Source organism: Perissodus microlepis, chromosome 11 (genome assembly GCF_051167445.1).
Source record: "Perissodus microlepis isolate ML-2025 ecotype Zambia chromosome 11, ASM5116744v1, whole genome shotgun sequence".
Taxonomy (NCBI): Eukaryota; Metazoa; Chordata; class Actinopteri; order Cichliformes; family Cichlidae; genus Perissodus; species Perissodus microlepis.
This window is the reverse complement of record NC_140471.1, coordinates 6,294,656-6,316,043: the sequence shown is the minus strand read 5'-3', so window position 1 is coordinate 6,316,043 and position 21,388 is coordinate 6,294,656. Positions and strand designations below refer to the sequence as shown.

Sequence of the window (21,388 nt, the reverse complement as noted above, 5' to 3'; positions counted from 1 at the left end):
AGGAAATAAACACACACACACACACACACACACACACTGGAATGTGACTGTCTCATTCTAAATATCTCAGACTGTCTAGAAAAGCCCAAGAGACAGAGGGAACAACATAAACCACAGAGAGTCCCTCTCTACTCTAAGGAGACTGGAATAAAACACACAAAAACAAATTTGTGTGAGCTGTACTTCATTAAAAGGTCCTCTCTGAGATTTAAAGGCTATAGTACAATCTAATTTTGCAAGGTGAGAATTACTGATAGAAAGATTTTTGATCAAAGTGACCTTAATACAGGACTCACACACCCTCATGTGCATAAGAGCGAAATGATTCCCTTCCAGCACTGAAAAAAAAAACTGGTGGTATCAAAACTCCCTTTCCTAATTGTGTGCGTGTTTAGCTACTGTAAGGTAGTAGTGTGTTGTTGTGTTGTTGCCCTACAGATTGTTCCTTGTCCTCGATTCTCGTGATCTTCCACTGACATTTGATTTGGTGGCTTAAGAATTGCCTTTCTGTTCTTTACTGATGATTTGGTACTATTCATTATACAGCATGCAGCCAAATGTGAAACAGCTCGGTTGTGTGTCACTGGTTCCCTGTTTAGGCCACGAATATCTGATTGCTTGGACTGCAGTTCATTGCTTGGTGGATTAGGAGTTTCTATTTCTATTTTTTTCAACTGGCAGAAAAAGCAAGACAAGACCAGAACAAGTTTCAGGGATCTAACTGTAACCCTTACACTAAAACCACATTCTGAGCCTCAAAAATAAATTAAAACACACACACACACACACACACACACACACACACACACACACACACACACACACACACACACACACACAGCTGAAGCAGGTACAGTAACCACTCCAGCTCTCTCCCCCTGATTTCCTGCCCAAAGAAGGGCAACCGCACGGTTCAGATTGTCTCCCTCACACATCAGACATTCCTCAAATTCCTGCTGCTAAAGCTGAAGGTTGAGGTGCAGTGCAACAGATGAGGCCATCAGCCTCCTTGCTGCCCCCATCAAAAACAAAAACGTAACAGGAAACAGTAGTCCTGAAACACACAGTAGCAGTTTCAAGCAGCTTTCAACACATTGGCCTTCGAACGTATTGCATGAAGTCAGCTGATTAAAGTGACTTTTTCCTTTTCTTTTAGTAATTGTGACGTATAGGAAATAGCCAAATACTTCCAGTTGTTTCATGACTGAAGGGACATGACTGGAAAGAAAGGAAGGTAGAAGATAAGCAGTCATTTTTATGACATTGCATTACACACGGCACAAACTGAGTTAGACCTCACACACACCTTCATTATGTGACATGTTAACATCATTCTGCCCAACTGCTTCTCCTGCTGAGCTTGATTTGACAGGCCAAAACTACCAGAGCATGCTGTCACTGTAGAGTCATCTCAGTTGCTGAGACACTTCACCTGAGCAGATTTGTTTTATTCTGAGAGTGAGTGTGCGCTTATGTGTTACATTACATCATACTTCCCACAGCTTGGTAATTACTGAACACGTTTGTGTGTTTACATGTGTGTGCAGTGTGCACTGTGTGCACTGACCTCCAATAGCTTCACACCTTGACGTCATCTCCCACAGGACCAGAGCCATGGAGTAAATGTCAGTCTGCTTGAAAGACTCGATGTTCTCCAGATTTAGTCGGGCCTCCAGCACCTCTGGTGCCATATAGCGCGCAGTGCCCACCTGCCGAACAGAGGTAGCAAACAGGGGTTAACACACAAACAGGCACACCCAAGCATTAAACAGATTATCACCTTATCACTACACTCTCTCTCAAAGCCTGATTAATGGTGCTGGTGCAATAAATCAAAGCACTGGCTCAGTGGCAGAAGACCTGACTCACTCCTCGCTTCATTCAGAAACAGATAAGAAAAAGAAATGACATTTGACATCATAAAACAGAGAGATTCTAGTCTAGCCATTCATCTGTTTGATGTGCGCTGTTAAATTACACATAGTAGCTACTGCACTGTTTGCTCCAGACAACTGCAGTGTTTCTGTGTACTCCAGATGCATTTCTTCACAGCCAGACATGGAACAATATATATTTTTTGCAAGTCTGCAGAGTCCTACATTTAATAGTCAACCTCCAAGCCAAGATCAACAAGTTGTCAAAGTTTTAACTAAAAGCAGATATAGAAAATCAAGTCTCAGCTGAAGACAAACTCAATTCAAGGTCACGTCCAAAATAAAGATCTTTAGCCTCAAGTTAAATCACAAGTCAAGACAATCAATGACTTCCAAGTCAAAATCACAAATTCCTGTCAGGAGAAATCAGTTTGAGTTCAAACCAAACAAGATTAAAGTCCAATGTTGAATTATTTAAGTATTATTTCAAGTCTCAGCTTAAACTCAGTGGCTTAGGTGAATATTTAGAACATACTCTCTCCCAGTTTTTACTGAAAGTAGAGGGATACCATTCTCATCAAGTCGCTGCACGTCAAATCTAATAGTTTGCACATCTTTGCAACTGTATGCTTGCAAATCTTGGGACTCTTTTGATTTTGTAAAGTAGAGTTTGGAGTCATCATGGACTGTAATGGAAACGTATAAGCTGAAAGTGAAAGTGGAACAGTTTTCTGCCTTTAAAAGTGACGTTTGTGCATCAATCAAAGTCAATTAGCATAACTGTTTTGCATTCCATCTACTTTCCCACCAGTAAAATGGTGGCTTGTACTGTTCCACAGTAACCCAAGCAGTAATCCAAATGGCTTTGAGTTTAGATGTGCAAACTGGTCAAACAAGCTAGCTGACTGTATATGCAAATTCATGCTTGCAATGCTAATGCAAGACTTGCGTCCTTTCCACCACAGGTACTCTGTCAGTTCAACAGCTTTGTAGTGCATTTACATGAATTTGTTCCATTATTGCTTACCATGAGCATTTTCCAAATCTGTCTTTTCACTGCTGCTTTAATAACCATAAAACATCTGAGATTTACATAACATCAAATTTCCCATGTGCTGTATATGCAAAAATACTGCTGACATGGTTTTGCGAGTGGTTGCACGAGTTGCATTTTTATGCAAAGAAAAGTTCGACCACACGCACACACATGATTGAAAAGAATTTACACCGAAACCTAAGCTCAGGATGATATCTGACAGAGACACACACACACAGTCACGGAAGTTATAATTACAACCTACTAGCTGGGAATTTCCAACTTTTAATTGTGAGTGGAACCAATAGTGACATTGAACAATCATACTTTGGCCTACGCATGAGCTGAGGTTAAAACCCCCCCAAAAAGGAAGAAAAGATTGAACAGCCAGGATTTTGTTGTGGTTGCACTCACTGCACCTCTTCCTTCATCACTTGATTACTGATCAGTCTGTCAGTTTTCTTTTGTCAGCAAACAATCAAACACATTCACAGGAGAAGTAGGAGGAAGGCAAAACAAACACAACCCGCTCATATCTCATCAGATATGGTGAGATATGACAGCTACAAATCTATTACCGCAGATATTTGCAGGTTATGCTTTTGATATCTCTTGGCGGTTGTGTTTAAAGACCATTTGTTAAAAAGAGGAATCCATAATGATATTTAACCTGTCCACTGTTGGCAAGCTCATCCACTGACAGGCTGCTGTCCAGACAGAGTCCCAGGCCAAAGTCACAAACACAGCACGTCCCGTCGTTTTTCACCAGGATGTTGGAGCTCTTCAGGTCTCGGTGGACTATCGGCACCTAGGAGAATAACAGATACTTGATCGTCCAAATGAATAAAAATAATAAGCATGAAAGCAGAGATCAAAATGGTAAAGAGATAATACGATGTATGTAGGCCTGAGTTACAGGATGTTGATCTGTTGACTTTTCCCCTAGTGTCACCAGGCATTAAGCATTGTGTCCTGTGTCTTTTAGAAAACCTTAATCTAGCTGTGATTTGATGCTGAGAAAGTCCCTCTTGGCTTTACATTTCACATTTTTACTTAATTCTAAGAGTGCTACAGGTTTGGGCTGCTGTGAGGACCTCCCTTCATCTCACTCCCTGCATGTTATTCACTGTTATTTGCTCCCTCCTGTACTTTGTATTTTTTTTCTGTTTGTTTAAAGGGAGTTCTTCCTGTCAGAGATTATGAGTTTTTTTGTACCGTGTAGGATCTGTACTTTCTACACTGCATAAACTAAATTTAACTGAACTGAATTAATGCCATCGTCTCACTATAACAATTCGATGTATCCAGTTAATATTTGCTAAAAACTTGATGGACAGCAGTACTCATAACAGGTGAAGAAAGGCTGAAGTGTTTTTATTGGAACAAGTGTCATCTGAATGCTGCTAACGTGGCTAATAGCAGTCACATGGATGGATTGCTGCCCTACTGCTAAATATGACTTGTGATCTCTAACCTTAGGGCTTCCACAGGGGAGGCGATCACTGTGGAGGTGGGCAACACCCCGTGCCAGAGAGCTGCTGAACACCTGAAGCTCCTGCCAGCTGATCACGTGATGTGTCAGGTACTCCTAGAAGACAGAGATGTGACGGTGTATTAGCATTTTGAGAAGTTACAAACTAAAGTAATACCGCTTTCATATTCCGGACACTTGTGCACTCACCTGTAGGTTTCCTCTGGGGTGGAAGGCCGTGATAAGCCAGTACTGTTTCTCCACCTTCCGCTCCTCAGCTGTCAGGAAGTGGAGGATATTCTCATGTCGGAGGTCTGTGTTGGAGAAAATGTCCTTCTCGTTCTTCCAGGAGGCGTACTCTTCGTAGGGGAAGATCTTTACAGCTACTGTTTCAAACTGATTCCACGTAGTCTGCTTCAATTTAGCCTTGTATACCTGAGCAAAGCGACCCTTTCCCACCTGGGACACAAGCAAAAGTTAAGATTAGAGTTTGAAGCAGCACAGCTCCACATATGTATCAAATATGTTTGCATACCAGCAGATCCAGCTCTATAGGCAGCGGCTCTGTGTTGTGGTTCAGGCTGTTGGCATGAGTCGAGCTGCTGTCGGACTTATCGTCATCTGTCATGATGGCGCAGGCGTCACTGCAGTCCAGCCCACCGGCTATTGGCTTGCGCTTAAAGTTAAAGCTGCTCTCCCATTGGCGGTTGGGACGCCTCTGCCGATGGATTCTGCACCAGTAGAACATTCCAAAAAACGCGATCACCATCACCAGCAGGGGCAGCATGCTCACCAGAACTGCAGACAGCAAAGAGTGGTTGGACTCCAGTGGATCTGGAGTTGGATCCACAGCTGGGGAGAGAAGATGAAAAACATGAAAAAAGTGTGAGCATGAGATGCGTAAGCTCATGAGTCCCAACTGAGAAAGAAGACGCACAACGATAACATAAGGTTGTGTGACATCAGAAATGGAAATGTATCGAGATAGTAGCAGAACGCAAAAATTCCCCATGTAAGAGCTAAACTGCTCGTGGGTGGACTTTGAACTGAATCATGAAAGTCAGCTATGAGGATACGTTAAGAATATTGTTAAAAAATGACTCACCATCATTTGCTGTCATGCTATTAAAACAAAAAAAAAATTCTCCCTGCTGCACAAAACGCCTTCAGGTTTGCTCAGAGTTTTCCTTAGCTATCTGAAGCTAAGGTGGGAAGATGTAGATATTTTTGAAACCGCCAACGTGAGTCAGAGCTCTGTTAAAGAATGAGCATAATAGTCTTCTCGAGACTGTCATGAAGCTATTAATGCAAGGTCAGTTTTTCAGTAGACTGTTTTATGATGCTGATGTGATTCTAGTTGGTATTGTTGATTTGGTGAGATGCATTAACAACCTACAGTGATCAGTGGATTCTGGAAAAGTAACTTTTGCATTTGAACAGCTTGTACTTACAGCTCGTGTTAGTTTCACACAACTTTTTCGGCACCTATTACTAATTAGTAGATCTTTCTTTAAAATGAAGCCGGGGTCAACCTTTGCTGAAAAGGACACGCAGGCTAGTTTCTGTGCTCTGTGCGATGGATGCAACAGCAGCACATGTCAGTTTCCTCCCACTGCCACCACACTGAGGACACCACAGGGAAATCATTCTTAAACCCTGCACTATAAAAACATCATTGTGTTCCCCACTCCAAAGACAGCTCTAAATCTTTTACTGTCCATCATAACAAGAAGTGCAAGTTTGAACCTTTTGGTTTCTGATCTTTTCAGGGACCTAACTGTGCAGTCAGAAGGTTCACAGTTTGAGCAGGCTTTATAGCTTTGTGAGCTATAGCATTAACTCCATCCACTGACTCTGACTGCCAGCTGGGACAGAATGGCAGCCAAGCCTCGGAGCTCCAGCGGCAGTGAAAGAACAGTCAAAAGCTTGTCTGTCTTGCGTTGGCCTGGCCTGATCTGCTCTAGCCGGGCACCTTTTCAAAGAGTGTCTCACTCATAGTCCCAAAGGAACATTACCCTCCTGAGCGAAGCTGCCACATTGGCGAGCTGAAGGAGGTCAGGCCAAGGACTGACCATTGAAGAAAATGCTCCACCCTACATCTACTTTGCAGTAAGATTTTCCACTTACAGTACATGTATTAGTGAGCACTATAGAGCCTCAAAGTATACAAAGCAAACATCAGCATATAGAGCAAAAATAAAAACTTCGAGCTTTGATACTCTGTGAATTCTTCTGTATATCATAGACTGAATGTAATCACTGACTATGTATAAAATGTAGACTCAGCCACACATGACTGAATCTAACTGTTGTGAAGTCTGCTCAGTGTTTTGTCTGACAACCAAGATTTCTAAGATACTGCATGTCCATCTAAGCATAAACTTTATTGCCCTTTTAGGCTCTGCTGGGGACCATCATTTACACACTGAACGTGCTGTTGTGTTCAGTAATACTTGAAACTGGGTAATAAACTTATCAGGAAAGTATGAGGTCATAGAACAAGGGGAGCTGAAACTTCTGTTAAACCAGACACTAACTGACTACCCCTACTGGCCATGAATAAGAATGGTTCCACATCTGGAAAGCAGAGAACTGTTGTCCATTTAAATACAGTTAAATGCACTATGCACTGGTCTTTTTTAGCAAGCTACCTAGCTACAACTATTGTTTATTACAATCCAAATTCCAAAAAAGTTGGGATGCTGTATAAATATAAATAGAAAGAGAATGCAATTATTTGAAAACATTTATTCACATATCAAATGTTCAAAATGAGAAAATTAACCATTTTTTTTTACTAATGTCTCAAAAAAGTTAGGAATTGCCCATGTTGACCACTCTGTAGCATCCCGTCTTGTTTAAACGGTTACAGCAGATGGCTGCACCTCACTGGGCCTGGTTCTGCTGGAAGTTTCTTCAAAGTATGTTTTTTTCCCCCACTGTCGCCAAGTTGTTTGATTCTTGGGGTTTTCTCTATCTCTATAAAGTGCCCTGAAGTGACTGGCATTGTGATTTTGTGACATATAAATAGAAATGTATTGAATTGAACCAGTTGCTGGACTTTTGAGCATTTAGTGATGTCTATGGGTTCTAGACTTTAGGCTCCAAACATTTTCCATTCAAGTTTCTTTAAATTTATGTTATGAATGTTGAAACTCTAAAAATGCTAGCCTGCTGTAATTCTTAAGGAGTTTATGTAATTTTTTGTAATTAACTGAATTAAAGCCAAGTGCACAAAGCCACTTCAATCACACATTAATAGTTTGACCTAAGAGCCACTGTGGTGGTGCACAAAGGCAAAACTATAAAACACTTGTCTTTGTCCCAAGCATTGAAGAGGGAACTTGCCGAAGAAGACAAAGACAATAATAATGCTACAAAAATGCAAGCTTGCCATCTGTGAACCTGTAGTTAGTCTTAACGAGCTCACTTTGTTAGCTACAGATAGCAGATTTAGGACTGGCTACAGCTGTCTGCTGGTATGTCTGGTTCTCTGTGTGTTTGGTTTCAGTTTAACTAGACAGATACTGATCTGATAGCCTACACTTCTGTATTTTGTCAGCTTTAGAGCTGCATAAACACACATATTATTTGTGATGTCACCCAGCAAAAACTAAACCATTACATTAGATAAAAATGTAAGACTGTATTTGTCATGTCAACGCTCGCTCTGATCTTTGTTACTTGTGAACTGCTGGGCCCACATCACAGAGCGTCATTAACTGTCCGATTTAAACTGCCTGATGTGCTTTCTCTTCAGCAAAGTAAAAGAGGAACGAGTATTGTGTTCATTTTTGTGGTTGTGAGCATGTAGGTGTGTATTTGTGTATGTGGGCATACAGCACTAAAACTTTTTGAGATCACTTCGGGCAAAACCGCAGATGCAGTGAATCAAAAATACCCAAGACAAGCTCATGCAGTGGGGTTTTTTTAGGCTTGAGACAACTTCAAAAGACCAGTAGTAAAGTTAGTTGCAAAATAAGCCAGCCAGCCAGTCAGACATGGCATTTCTACTCAAATTCCTAGTGTCTGTACACGTGTGTATGCTTTAAGGGTTTTAAGACTGCTTAGAGGTTTTTGGGGTTTTAAGTTTATTTCCTTGTTGTCTTGCAGCCATGTTTAGAGTGTGTAAGGGTGTGTGTTTCAGGTAGAAACAGCCAATCACGCAGTGCCAAGACAAACTGGCAATTACAATCATGTTGCCTTTTCCAATCAGGATGCCAAAGTGTTCTCAGGCGGCGTTTGAAGAGGTTTGACACATAATTTGGCCAAATGCAGGCATCCCTGCCTCCGGCCTGTAATTACTCACATCATCAGTGTGTATTCGTGTGTCAGGAAGTGAATTCTGGGATTACTGAACCTGCCATCTCTGAATCACACTTTTAATGCTTTGACCAATTGCTAATTACTTACTTGCTTACTACGCTTAGTGAAGTTACGAGCTGGATTTTAAAGAGGAACTATTTTCACTGGAAAAAAGACAGAGCCAGACATGATTTCATGTTTAAAACAGGTGATGGGTGGATAGATGGCAGCCATTATAAACATAGTGTAAGCAGAAGCACACTTCCAACAGGGCTTCCACTGTGCCAGATTGTTTACTGTGCCAGCAAAACACTTTAAATATCAGTATTCATCCTGATTTGTTTGAACATTTCCATTCATAGCCCCTGATTTTGGTAATTATCTGGTCACGTCATGGAAAGCTGAGGGTTCAGATTTAAAAGTAAATGTGGTGTAAATTCTCCTCACCGCTCTCTGAAAGAAAGCTCCCAGCTTTGCCTGTTCCTAATGCATTTGCTGAACCAAGCATAACACAGGTATGGAGCCTATAACAGGCATTGAGTGAGGGATGATGTAATGTTTAACAAGTGATAGCTTTTTTACGATGTCTAGACAAGGGAGTTTTGGCCGGAAACTGATAAGAGAGTGCTCCAGTAGGTTTATGATTGATACTGTAGCACCAGTGTTGGGGAGTAACTGAATACTGTGACGTATTTAAAATACAAAATATGAGTAACCGTATTCCATTACAGTTAATGCTTAAATAGGTGATAATTAGAATACAGTTGCTTTGTTGAAATTAATGGATTACATGGTGGTTTTTTTCATATGTTAGGCCATCCCCTCTCTAATGTTGGCAATTCCACTCATAGCCGGAAACCGTAACAAAACACGAAATAAGAGGCTCTAATGTAAGCGTCCTGTCAAATGTTAGTGGAGTCAGCTACACAATGGACCCGGAGCCAGCACAACAGAACCACCAGTGCACGGAAAGGAATACATTTCTTACTTGGAAATTCTGACACTACTTCTTATTTAAAGAAGTAAGGGATGGACGAAATCTGACCGTGCAATGCAAACCAAGCTGCTCTCAGCGTCAAACAATTCCACCTCCAACCGAAAGAAACATAAGGAAGTAGGTTCTTTTTTAAAATCTAACGTTAGCCTACTGCAACTACCTTGTTTTAGGTGTGGTAGTTACCCACTTAACTGCCAACCATTTTTGCATCTTTTAATTCCAGGACTAGGTTTACAACGCTCAGCGTTGCTGTTTTGCTCTACCTCTTAAGGCAGAGTTTGTCTGGGTCAGCATTAAGCCACAATATCTGTGTTATGTCATTATATCATACAAAAACCTATTTTCATTATTGTTTGGTTGAGTGCTTTGTAACATTAAGTTTTTTGTTATTATTAAAGAGTTGATGCTATTATGTGAATAATGAGTATATTAAAATGTTGTGTTAAAAGGTCAAAAAGTAAGATGCTAGCTACAAATCCTTATGAAATGCTTATTAACAAAGTATTATTCTGTCTTATTTATTAACCCTTTAAAGCCAGTCGGAGCAGGGACGCTCTGTTTTGCGTAACTATTTTTAAATCCCGGTAGCACTGCAACCACATGAGCTAGCACAATAATTTTTTTTGCATATGAAACCAGAGGAGTTGTACTTACATCTTATGCCATTAGCTTGTCCTACGTCATGGTTTCCTTCCACATATAGCTTTGCAAAAATTGCATAAAAAGCGCTTGCAGCAACAAAAACATAATATTCCAGAAACACACTTTGCCGATCTGATCAGCTGTTCGTAACACTTCCTACACGGTCGTTAAGTCTGACGCCACTAGCCGTGTCTGGACCTAAACTCCGCTGCAGGTCCATATATCAAACGATCACTATGGCATTACTGAGAGTTGAAAAACTGTCTAAAGTCTTTCATCTTTAATAAAATGATCAGCGTTCTGCTCTACCAGGTGTAACAATTGAGTTTAACATCCAGGCATCCATAAAAACGGAATTTATGACATTTAACGGAGTTAGAAGTTAGCAGGAAGTTAGCTCGCTAGCTTCTATCTAAATACAATGTAGCATGTCCTGACTGCAGGGTTTTGGAAACAAATTAAAACGTACAGCTCTGTTATCACTTCCAACATAAATGAAGACAGAAAACTAAACAGCAGTGAGGTTTGTAGGGTTACTGAAGTTTGGCTAGCTGGTATATAATGATGTGCTACGTGACCGCTAGCGACACAGCTATGTTAGCATAATATAAACAAGCTAACTTTTTTTTTTTTTTGCCTGTCCCGTTTGGCTCTTTTGCCATCAGAATTATTATCTAAAGGCAAAGAAAGATGCCCAACGGATTTACTTTACCAAACTGACCATCCCAGCCTTGCCGTAATGGTCCATTTGATTCACCTTTTATTGTTTATTTTATTTTCACTTGCTGAATACGGGACAGACTTGACTGGGGGAAAGAAGGGGAGAAAGAAAGAGGGAAAGAGAAACAGCTGAGAAGAGGGACAAGGGCAAAAAACAAAAACCAACAGAATGGGCAGAAAGAAAAAAACTTTTTAACTTTATTCTGCCATGAGTTATTTACAAGTTTCTGACCACTTATAAAATGTGTTCAATGTGCTGCCCATTGTGTTGGATTGTCAGTGCAACCATCTTCTCCCACTCTTCACACAGGAGAAATGCCAGCACAGGCATCCAGTATCCGTAGTTTCAGGTGCTGCACATCTCGTATCTTCACACCATAGACAATTTCCTTCAGATGACCCCAAAGATAAAAGTCTAAGGGGGTCAGATCGGGAGACCTTGGGGGCCATTCAACTGGCCAACGACGACCAATCCACTTTCCAGGAAACTGTTTATCTAGGAATGCTCGGACCTGGCATCCATAATGTGGCGGTGCACCATCTTGCTGGAAAAACTCAGGGAACGTGCCAGCTTCAGTGCATAAAGAGGGAAACACATCATCATGTAGCAATTTCAAATATCCAGTGGCCTTGAGGTTTCCATTGATGAAGAATGGACCCACTATTGTTGTACCGATAGTGGGTCCATTAGTTGTACCGACTAATGCCACTCTCCAGTGACATGCAGCGAGTTCTACGCTGTGGGCTCATGCTGAATGAAGCTAGGACAGCCACTGATGTTTCTTAATTAGTGACAGTTTTCTTGCGTCCACATTTTGGCAAATCCAACACTGAACCAGTTTCACGAAACTTAGCAAGCAGTTTGCTAACTGTAGCATGGGAGATGGGTGGTCTCGTAGGGTGTCTTGCATTGAAATCTGCTGCAATGACCCGGTTACTGCGTTCACCAGATATCAACACAATTTCAATCCGCTCCTCACGTGTTAACCTCTTCGACATGCCAATGGCTGTGAACAAAGAGAAACTTGTAAATAACTCATGACAGAATAAAGTTACGTTGAAACCAAGCACACCATTGTTTTTCTTGTGACATTACCACTAAGTTTGATGTGTCACATGGCCCTCTTCCTATTGAAAAAACAAAAGTTGTATCCAAGATGGCCGACTTCTAAATGGCCACCATGGTCACCACCTATCTTGAGGAGTTTGCCCCCTCACATATGTGTGCCACAAACAGGACTTTAATATCACCAACCATTCCCATTTTATTACGGTGTATCCATATAAATGGCCCACCCTGTATAGTGATAATTTGTCTTTTGATATGGACATCTGCTTCCTCAACAGAATAAAACAAACAAACCAAAAAAAGAAGTAACTGTAGCTTTGGCGTTAGAGTCACATGTCCATTTAATAAATAAATATTCATGTCAGAATATTTGATTTGAGACTTAAACTGTTGGTGGAGTCTGAATCCTCCCAAATGTGTAAAAATAACCTGGCTTTATCCAGGCTGGTATCATATTATGTGTGTGTGTGATTGTGGCCATGCTTCACCAGCCACAGACAGGCTGGTAACACCAACTAAAACTGAGTATCATACTTACTATTTACTTGTTATGGTAACAGCAGGCTCCAAAGCTCAGACTACACCATAAACATGGTTCATATCTCTTTAGCTCCAACATCCCCTTCCTCCAACTTGCTCTGTTTCCATCTCATCTTCCCATCTCAGTGTCTGTTCTGGCTACCATTCTTTTAGTCTCACACTGTCCTTCCCATTTCCTTCTTTTTATGGGTCTAAGAGTTGGCCTGCTTGAGTCATTTCTCTATAAAGCGCTCTGCTGTGTAACTGAATGACTGATGTACTCACTGATGACAAGCCAAGATTCCATAGTTAAGGAGGAAGGATTTAAAAAAGTACATCTTGGAAAAAAGGTCAGTTTTATATGTCGTCTTCTCTTTCCTTTTTTTTCAAGCTGGATAAAGAAGCCATTGTAATTATCATTATTTTTTCCATTTCCCACTTTTATCTATTGTTATTCGTTGTCATCAAAATAGAGACCTCACTGGCACCAAAAATCCCCTCTCCATGTCATGAGGAAATAGCGTTTATCATGAGCGATGCCAAAATAAAGGAAGAGATTACTTGGAAGAGACCAGGCGACATCTGTGCAAAAATATACCGTAAGTAAAAAAATCAATTGATTGTAGCTTCACAAGAACACAGCTGTGAATACAGCATAAAAAAAAAATAGCACGTTATTATGGCAAGGCAGTATTTACTATCCTCCCCTCTCACTCAAAAGAATCCACAAGCGTCAAAACACATGTGCAGCTGATACTGACTGGAAGGCGGTGTTAGTCCGTGCCGAATCATTTTTACAAGGCTCCTAATTAAAAGCAACTGTCACTTCAGATAAAGAAGTTCAGCCTTGTCAGGGTGCAAGGGATCATCTCTGACCACTTTTTATGCTCTTGGCACAGTGACTGAGAAAACGCAGGGAGTCAAAATGAGGATTCAAAAGTGAGATTTGGTACGATTTGCAATAGCTTTGGGCCAATTCCTGAAACAACCGATGCGTTGTTTTTTTTTTTTTGTTGTTGTTTTTTTTACCACGCTACTACAGGTCAATAAAATGCACCAGACATAATTTAATGGTTGTGCAAAAAATCTATGAGGCTATTGTTTTCTGGAAGCCAGTCTTTAATATACACTTATTAATAACCAATTAAACTGAGTGGGTTTGAATAGACTTTCTTTCTGGGCTTTGTTAAAAACAGTCAGACTTATTGGATGGTAGAGTGTGATCAGTCAAGCTAAAACCGCTGTTGCTGTAACACTGAATCTGAGGAGACACTGTCATGTAAATCTGTTTGAAAATTGTGACATCTACGCCACACGTAAATGTTAAAAATGGCGTCATGTGGCTGATTTATTTTTAAAAAATGAGTGGGTGAAATTACAGAAATGTTAATGCGAAGAATAGAAAAGTTGTAAACGTGCTTTAAGATTTACCAAAGAGGACAGTTACCTACTATGTGTCTTTTTTCCCAAGTGCTATTGAATCATAGAAATCAAAGATGGTGGTGGTGTGGTGGTTAGCACTACTGCTTTACAGGAAGAAGATCCTGGATTCAAATCCACCGTCCAGCCAGGGCTTTTGTGTGTGTCGTTTGCATGGTCTCCTCTCACACACACACACACACACACACACACACATATATATATATGTAACTCTTACACTTTTTTATAGATGCCATGTTAGCATGTTATATTTATATTATATTTAAATTCTATATTTCGGGCTGGATCAGGTGACCCTGAATCCTCCCTTATTTATGCTGCAATAGGTGTGAGCTGCTGGGAGATTTCCGTGATGCATTGAGTGTTTCTTTTTCAGTCACCTTTCTCACTCAGTATGTGTTAATAGACCTCTCTGCACCAGTGTTGGTCAAGTTACTTGAAAAAAGTAATCAGTAACTAATTACTGATTACTTCCCCAAAAAAGTAATCCCGTTACTTTACTGATTACTTATTTTCAAAAGTAATTAATTACTTAGTTACTTAGTTACTTTTTAAAAACACGATTTACAACCTGAATAAGTGATAAAGCGATAGATCTTTCAGCCCAATTCTACTTTTTCTACAATCCATCATACAAAATGTAATCAAATGGAAAAGTCCCTTTTTAAAACTTGTTTTATTAGTTTTAATCTTTTAACTTTATGCATCAAGCAAAAATTAAATTATATGCAACATTCTCTGACTGGAAGAAATTTGTTTAATATTTAAACCTATTTTCTGCACATTCCAGCACATATATATATATATTTTTTTTGTGTTTACACTCACTCTTTCAAATAGATGCAAGTAAAACACCGCAGAAAATAAATAAAGTCAAAGACTAGCGGTCCTTTTGCTCTATTTTCACCTGTAAAGCAGGAGTAGGGTAGGCGGAGGTTTACCCTGGTGCAGGTGTGCCGCAGCGGTCAGTGGAAGAATCCGCGAGTTTCTCTGTGAATTTCCCATTACGTCGTAGCGCACTCGGTGCTTGCTCGGAAGTTTAGGGGGGGTTTTCGCTGTAAAAAGAAGTTTTCTTCCCACGCACAACGGACGGACACTAATGTTTTTGTCACTTTTTATGGAATCAAACTTAAAGTAAGGTCAGTACTTCCACGCTTTAAACGCTGCATGCTCATACTCTCTCCCGCACTCGATATATGATCCATTGTTGAGCCGCACACAGCTGTTGTCACGAACGTCGCACTTGCTTAAGTCACTGTCATGAGACATTCTCGCAAAAAAAAATCACGGTTTTAGTAACGCAGTAACGCAGCGTTCCTACGGGAAAGTAATGGTAATCTAATTACCATTTTTGCAATAGTAATCCCTTACTTTACTCGTTACTTGAAAAAAGTAATCGGATTACAGTAACGCGTTACTGCCCATCTCTGCTCTGCACTGAATCATACTTGTTATTAATCTCTGGCTCTCTATCACAGCATGTCTTTATCCTGTTTTCCTTCTCTCACCCCAACTGACATGTTTAGCCGCATGTTCTCCTTAAATTGCTGGCTGTCTGAGTGGTGTCCCAGAAACGATGTGGGCTTCATAGATAATTGGCAAACCTTCTGGAGGAAACCTGGTCTTGTTAGGAGAGACGGCATCCATCCCACTTTGGATGGAGCAGCTCTCATTTCTAGAAATATGGACAAATTTATTAAACCCCCCAAAATATGACTATCCAGAGTTGGGACCAGGAAGCAGAGTTGCAGTCTTACACGCCTCTCTGCAGCTTCTCTCCTCCTGCTACCCCCCCAAAAACCCATCTCCATAGAGACTGTGTCAGCTTCCAAAAAGACAAAAAACAAACTAAAAACCAGCAACAAACAACTTAAACATAAACAATTACAAAGAAAGAACAGTACAATATCCACATCTGAACCAAAGAGTAAAACAGTGAAATGTGGATTATTAAATATTAGGTCTCTCTCCTCCAAGTCTCTGTTAGTACATGACTTAATAATTGATCAACAAATTGATTTACTCTGCCTTACAGAAACCTGGTTGCAGCAGGATGATTATGTTAGTTTAAATGAATCAACACCCCCGAGTCATTCTAACTACCAGAAACCTCGAAGCACAGGCCGAGGGGGCGGTGTGGCAGCAATTTTTTGCACCAGCCTATTAATTAATGAAAGACCAAGACAGACTTTTAATTCATTTGAAAGCCTGATGCTTAACATTGTCCACCCCAGCTGTGAAACTCAGAAACCAGTCTTACTTGTTATCATCTATCGTCCACCTGGGCCTTACACAGAGTTTCTGTCTGATTTCTCAGACTTTATATCTAATTTAGTTCTGAGCTCAAATAAAATAATTATTGTGGGTGATTTTAACATCCATGTAGATGCTAAAAATGACAGCCTCAACATGGCATTTAGTCTGTTATTAGACTCAATTGGCTTCTCTCAAAATGTAAAAGAACCCACCCACCACTTTAATCACACTCTAGATCTTGTTTTAACATATGGCATAGAAACTGAACATTTAACAGTGCTTCCTGAAAACCCTCTCCTGTCTGATCATTTCCTGATAACATTTACATTTACAATAATTGATTCCACAGCGGTGGAGAGTAGATTTTATCAAAGTAGATGTCTTTCTGAAAGCGCTGTAACTAAGTTTAAGAATATAATCCACCCACTGTTATCATCTTCAATGCCCTGTACCAACACAGAGCAGAGCAGCTATCTGAACGCTACCCCAACAGAGGTCGATTATCTTGTTAATAATTTCACCTCCTCACTACGTACGACTCTGGATACTGTAGCTCCAGTGAAAACTAAGGTCTCTAATCAGAAGTACCTGACTCCGTGGTATAATTCTCAAACACGTACCCTAAAGCAGATGACTCGTAATCTGGAGAGGAAATGGCGTGTCACAAATTTAGAGGATCATCATTTAGCCTGGAGAAATAGTTTGCTGCTTTATAAGAAAGCCCTCCGCAAAGCCAGAACATCTTACTATTCATCACTGATTGAAGAAAATAAGAACAACCCCAGGTTTCTCTTCAGCACTGTAGCCAGGCTGACAAAGAGTCAGAGCTCTGTTGAGCCAACCATCCCTTTAACGTTAACTAGTAATGACTTCATGAACTTCTTCACGAATAAAATTTTTATCATTAGAGAAAAAATTACCAGTAATCATCCCACAGATGTAATATTATCTACAGCTACTCTTAGTACCATTGATGTTAAGTTAGACTCTTTTTCTCCAATTGATCTTTCTGAGTTAACTTCAATAATTACTTCCTCCAAACCATCAACGTGTCTTTTAGACCCCATTCCTACAAAACTGCTCAAAGAAATCCTGCCATTAATTAATTCTTCGATCTTAAATATGATCAACCTATCTCTAATGGTCGGCTATGTACCACAGGCCTTCAAGCTGGCTGTGGTTAAACCTTTACTCAAAAAGCCATCTCTAGACCCAGCAGTCTTAGCTAATTATAGGCCAATCTCCAACCTTCCTTTCATATCAAAAATCCTTGAAAGAGTAGTTGTCAAACAGCTAACAGATCATCTGCAGAGGAATGGTTTATTTGAAGAGTTTCAGTCAGGTTTCAGAGCTCATCACAGCACAGAAACAGCTTTAGTGAAGGTTACAAATGATCTTCTTATGGCCTCTGACAGTGGACTCATCTCTGTGCTTGTCCTGCTAGACCTCAGTGCAGCGTTCGATACTGTCGACCATAATATCCTATTAGAGCGATTAGAACATGCTGTAGGTATTACAGGTACTGCACTGCAGTGGTTTGTATCATATCTATCTAATAGACTCCAATTTGTGCATGTAAATGGAGAGTCCTCTTCACACACTGAGGTTAATTATGGAGTTCCACAGGGTTCAGTGCTAGGACCAATTCTGTTTACATTATACATGCTTCCCTTAGGCAGCATCATTAGAAGACATAGCATACATTTTCACTGCTATGCAGATGACACCCAGCTCTATCTGTCCATGAAGCCAGATAACACACACCAATTAGTTAAACTGCAGGAATGTCTTAAAGACATAAAGACCTGGATGGCCGCTAACTTTCTGCTTCTTAATTCAGATAAAACTGAGGTTATTGTACTCGGCCCTGAAAATCTTAGAAATATGGTATCTAACCAGATTCATACTCTGGATGGCATTACCTTGGCCTCCAGTAACGCTGTGAGGAACCTTGGAGTCATTTTTGACCAGGACATGTCCTTCAACGCACATATTAAACAAATATGTAAGACTGCTTTCTTCCATTTGCGCAACATCTCTAAAATTAGAAATATCCTGTCTCAGAGTGACGCTGAAAAACTAGTTCATGCATTTATTACTTCCAGGCTGGACTACTGTAATTCATTATTATTAGGATGTCCAAAAAACTCACTGAAAAGCCTTCAGCTAATCCAAAATGCTGCAGCAAGAGTACTGACAGGGACTAGAAGGAGAGAGCATATTTCTCCTGTTTTGGCTTCCCTTCATTGGCTTCCTGTTAAGTCCAGAATTGAATTCAAAATCCTGCTCCTCACATACAAGGTCTTAAATAATCAGGCCCCATCTTATCTTAATGACCTTGTAGTACCATATCACCCTATTAGAGCACTTCGCTCTCGCTCTGCAGGCCTACTTGTTGTTCCTAGAGTATTTAAAAGTAGAATGGGAGGCAGAGCCTTCAGTTTTCAGGCCCCTCTTCTGTGGAACCAGCTTCCAGTTTGGATTCGGGAGACAGAAACTATCTCTACTTTTAAGATTAGGCTTAAAACTTTCCTTTTTGCTAAAGCATATAGTTAGGGCTGGACCAGGTGACCCTGAATCCTCCCTTAGTTATGCTGCAATAGACGTAGGCTGCCGGGGGATTCCCATGATGCATTGAGTTTTTCCTTTCCAGTCACCTTTCTCACTCACTATGTATTAATAGACCTCTCTGCATTGAATCATATCTGTTATTAACCTCTGTCTCTCTTCCGCAGCATGTCTTTTATCCTGTCTTCCTTCTCTCACCCCAACCGGTCGCAGCAGATGGCCGCCCCTCCCTGAGCCTGGTTCTGCCGGAGGTTTCTTCCTGTTAAAAGGGAGTTTTTCCTTCCCACTGTTGCCAAAGTGCTTGCTCATAGGGGGTCATATGATTGTTGGGTTTTTCTCTGTATCTATGAAGCGCCTTGAGGCGACTTTTGTTGTGATTTGGCGCTATATAAATAAAATTGAATTGAATTGAATTGAACTGGTCGCAGCAGATGGCCCCGCCCCTCCCTGAGCCTGGTTCTGCCGGAGGTTTCTTCCTGTTAAAAGCGAGTTTTTCCTTCCCACTGTCGCCACAGTGCTTGCTCATAAGGGGTTATATTATTGTTTGGTTTTTCTTTGTTGTATTATTGTAGGGTCTACCTTACAATATAAAGCACCTTGAGGCGACTGTTGTTGTGATTTGGCGCTGTATAAATAAAATTGAGTTGAATTGAATTGAATATGTCATGTTTTGTATTTATACTTATAGCTGCCTTAAGGCACTTTATATTGTGAGGTAAATACCCTACAATAATACAGTGTTATGGTTGCATAATGACAATAAGAAGTCTTGAATCTTAAATCCTGGTTGGTGTCCGACCAAAGTGCTACATTTCTGTTTGGTTTGTTGGTTGTACAGTGGGTGGCCAATGACACAGGACACATCAGGGGATATGTCCATTTATCTATATTAGGACTTGTGTCTGGTTTGTCTGAACTTAGGTACTCTAATATCTGCTCTCCTTTTAGTGTTTTGATTCAAGGATTTAAGGGGCTTTATTGTTAGAGCAGGGCGATATGACCAAAAATATTTATCACGATATACATTTGAAAATGTGCGATAACGATATAACTGACGATATAATTGACACTAGACAAAATACTTTACAACTCCACAACTTTATTAGTGCAAAAAACCCCATCAATGTATTTTCACTTAAACAAGCAGCTGTTTTTTATGTGCATTAAAGTTCTATAAAAATGTAACAGTGCAAATTCCTTGCTGACAGTTTAACCAAAAGGCATTTCCAGCGGAAATTGGCCGACATATCCTCAGCATAACCATGTATAATATCCACAAAACTTAAAAAGAGGTTATACACACACAATACGGTAATATTATGTTGAAGCACAGTACGTATCACTCCGCGAGGCGCCTGCCTACGATGCCGTAATGCTCCGACAATCCATCAAGCGGTGCGGCTTCGTAGCTTAGCAAAGTTGCACTAAAACATTTGACAGATTTTCGAGCGCCGTGTAGCACATAAAATCGTTTCGAGGTCAGTAAACACAACCAGAATTCATACATAAGGCACACGGGATTATAAGGGGCACTGTCGATTTTCAGAAAAATCAAAGGATTGATTTTAAGTGTGCCGTATTTTCCAAACAACACGGTAATAATGACGGCCCGCTAGCATGCTCTACCAAAAATAGTGCTTTGTTGTGCATCTGACGGATGAAAGCTAAACCAGTCCCACACCATTGAAGTTGCAGCATTTTTACAAACCAATTCTGGTTCATCCGTTTCATTTAACGATCCACTTTCGCTCTTCTCATTCTGCATCGCCGCCATGTGCGTATGTAAACAAAGGCACTGTGCATGCGCGTTTTACCCATATTCTATCGCGATATGTCATTTTCCTATCGTTGCCCAAAATTACACCGGTATTACCGTGAACGGTATGATATAGCCCAGCCCTATTTATTGTCATTTGCATCACGTTTACATGAAGTGGAACCAAATGACAATAAAGCTCCTTGAATCCTCACCATCAGCAGCAAAATATCTGCCTCTAAATGCTTCCCTTTGTCAGTGTTGGGTAGATTTTGGCATTCACATACATCTTTATGCTGTTTCAGCTGGGTGTTGAATGTGGACACAAGGTTAGCGAGAATGCAGAGAAGTGTAAAAATATGAGCCCCCCCAAAAAAATACAATCATGAGGAATATAAAATTCTGCAGAATCGAGAAATTAAGTAACCTTAGGTGATAATTTTCTGTGGCTTCCTTATTATAGGCAACACCTCTCAGTATAGCTATGTGAGCCATTATTATTATAAAAATAATGATTAGTGGAGCGTTAAAGCTTTATTTAGCCAACATGAAAGATTAGCAGGGCTAATACCCCGTGGCTAAATCTCTAAAGTGGACACAGCTGTGGATCTCGCTGTAAGTGGCTTTGATGAACAGCAGCACTGATCTATTTTGTCATCTTACCACACTGTGTCAGTGACAACACAGCAAACACTTCCCCATCTGATTTACTCCTAACAGGCCTCTCACTGAACA

At 40.5% G+C, this 21,388-nt stretch overlaps 1 protein-coding gene across 2 annotated transcripts in view; it reads right to left on the bottom strand.

Annotated features, from left to right (window-relative positions):
• tgfbr2b (transforming growth factor beta receptor 2b) overlaps window positions 1–21,388 on the bottom strand; it is a 43,688-nt gene that overhangs the window by 7,591 nt on the left and 14,709 nt on the right. For both annotated transcript variants that reach the window (XM_084942923.1, XM_084942924.1), the window contains 5 exons: window positions 4,917–5,233; window positions 4,592–4,840; window positions 4,385–4,498; window positions 3,581–3,718; window positions 1,568–1,709 (listed from right to left, as the gene is read on the bottom strand). In XM_084942923.1, the coding sequence (XP_084799049.1) occupies window positions 1,568–1,709; window positions 3,581–3,718; window positions 4,385–4,498; window positions 4,592–4,840; window positions 4,917–5,233 (960 nt within the window). The remainder of the gene's footprint in view (window positions 1–1,567; window positions 1,710–3,580; window positions 3,719–4,384; window positions 4,499–4,591; window positions 4,841–4,916; window positions 5,234–21,388) is intronic.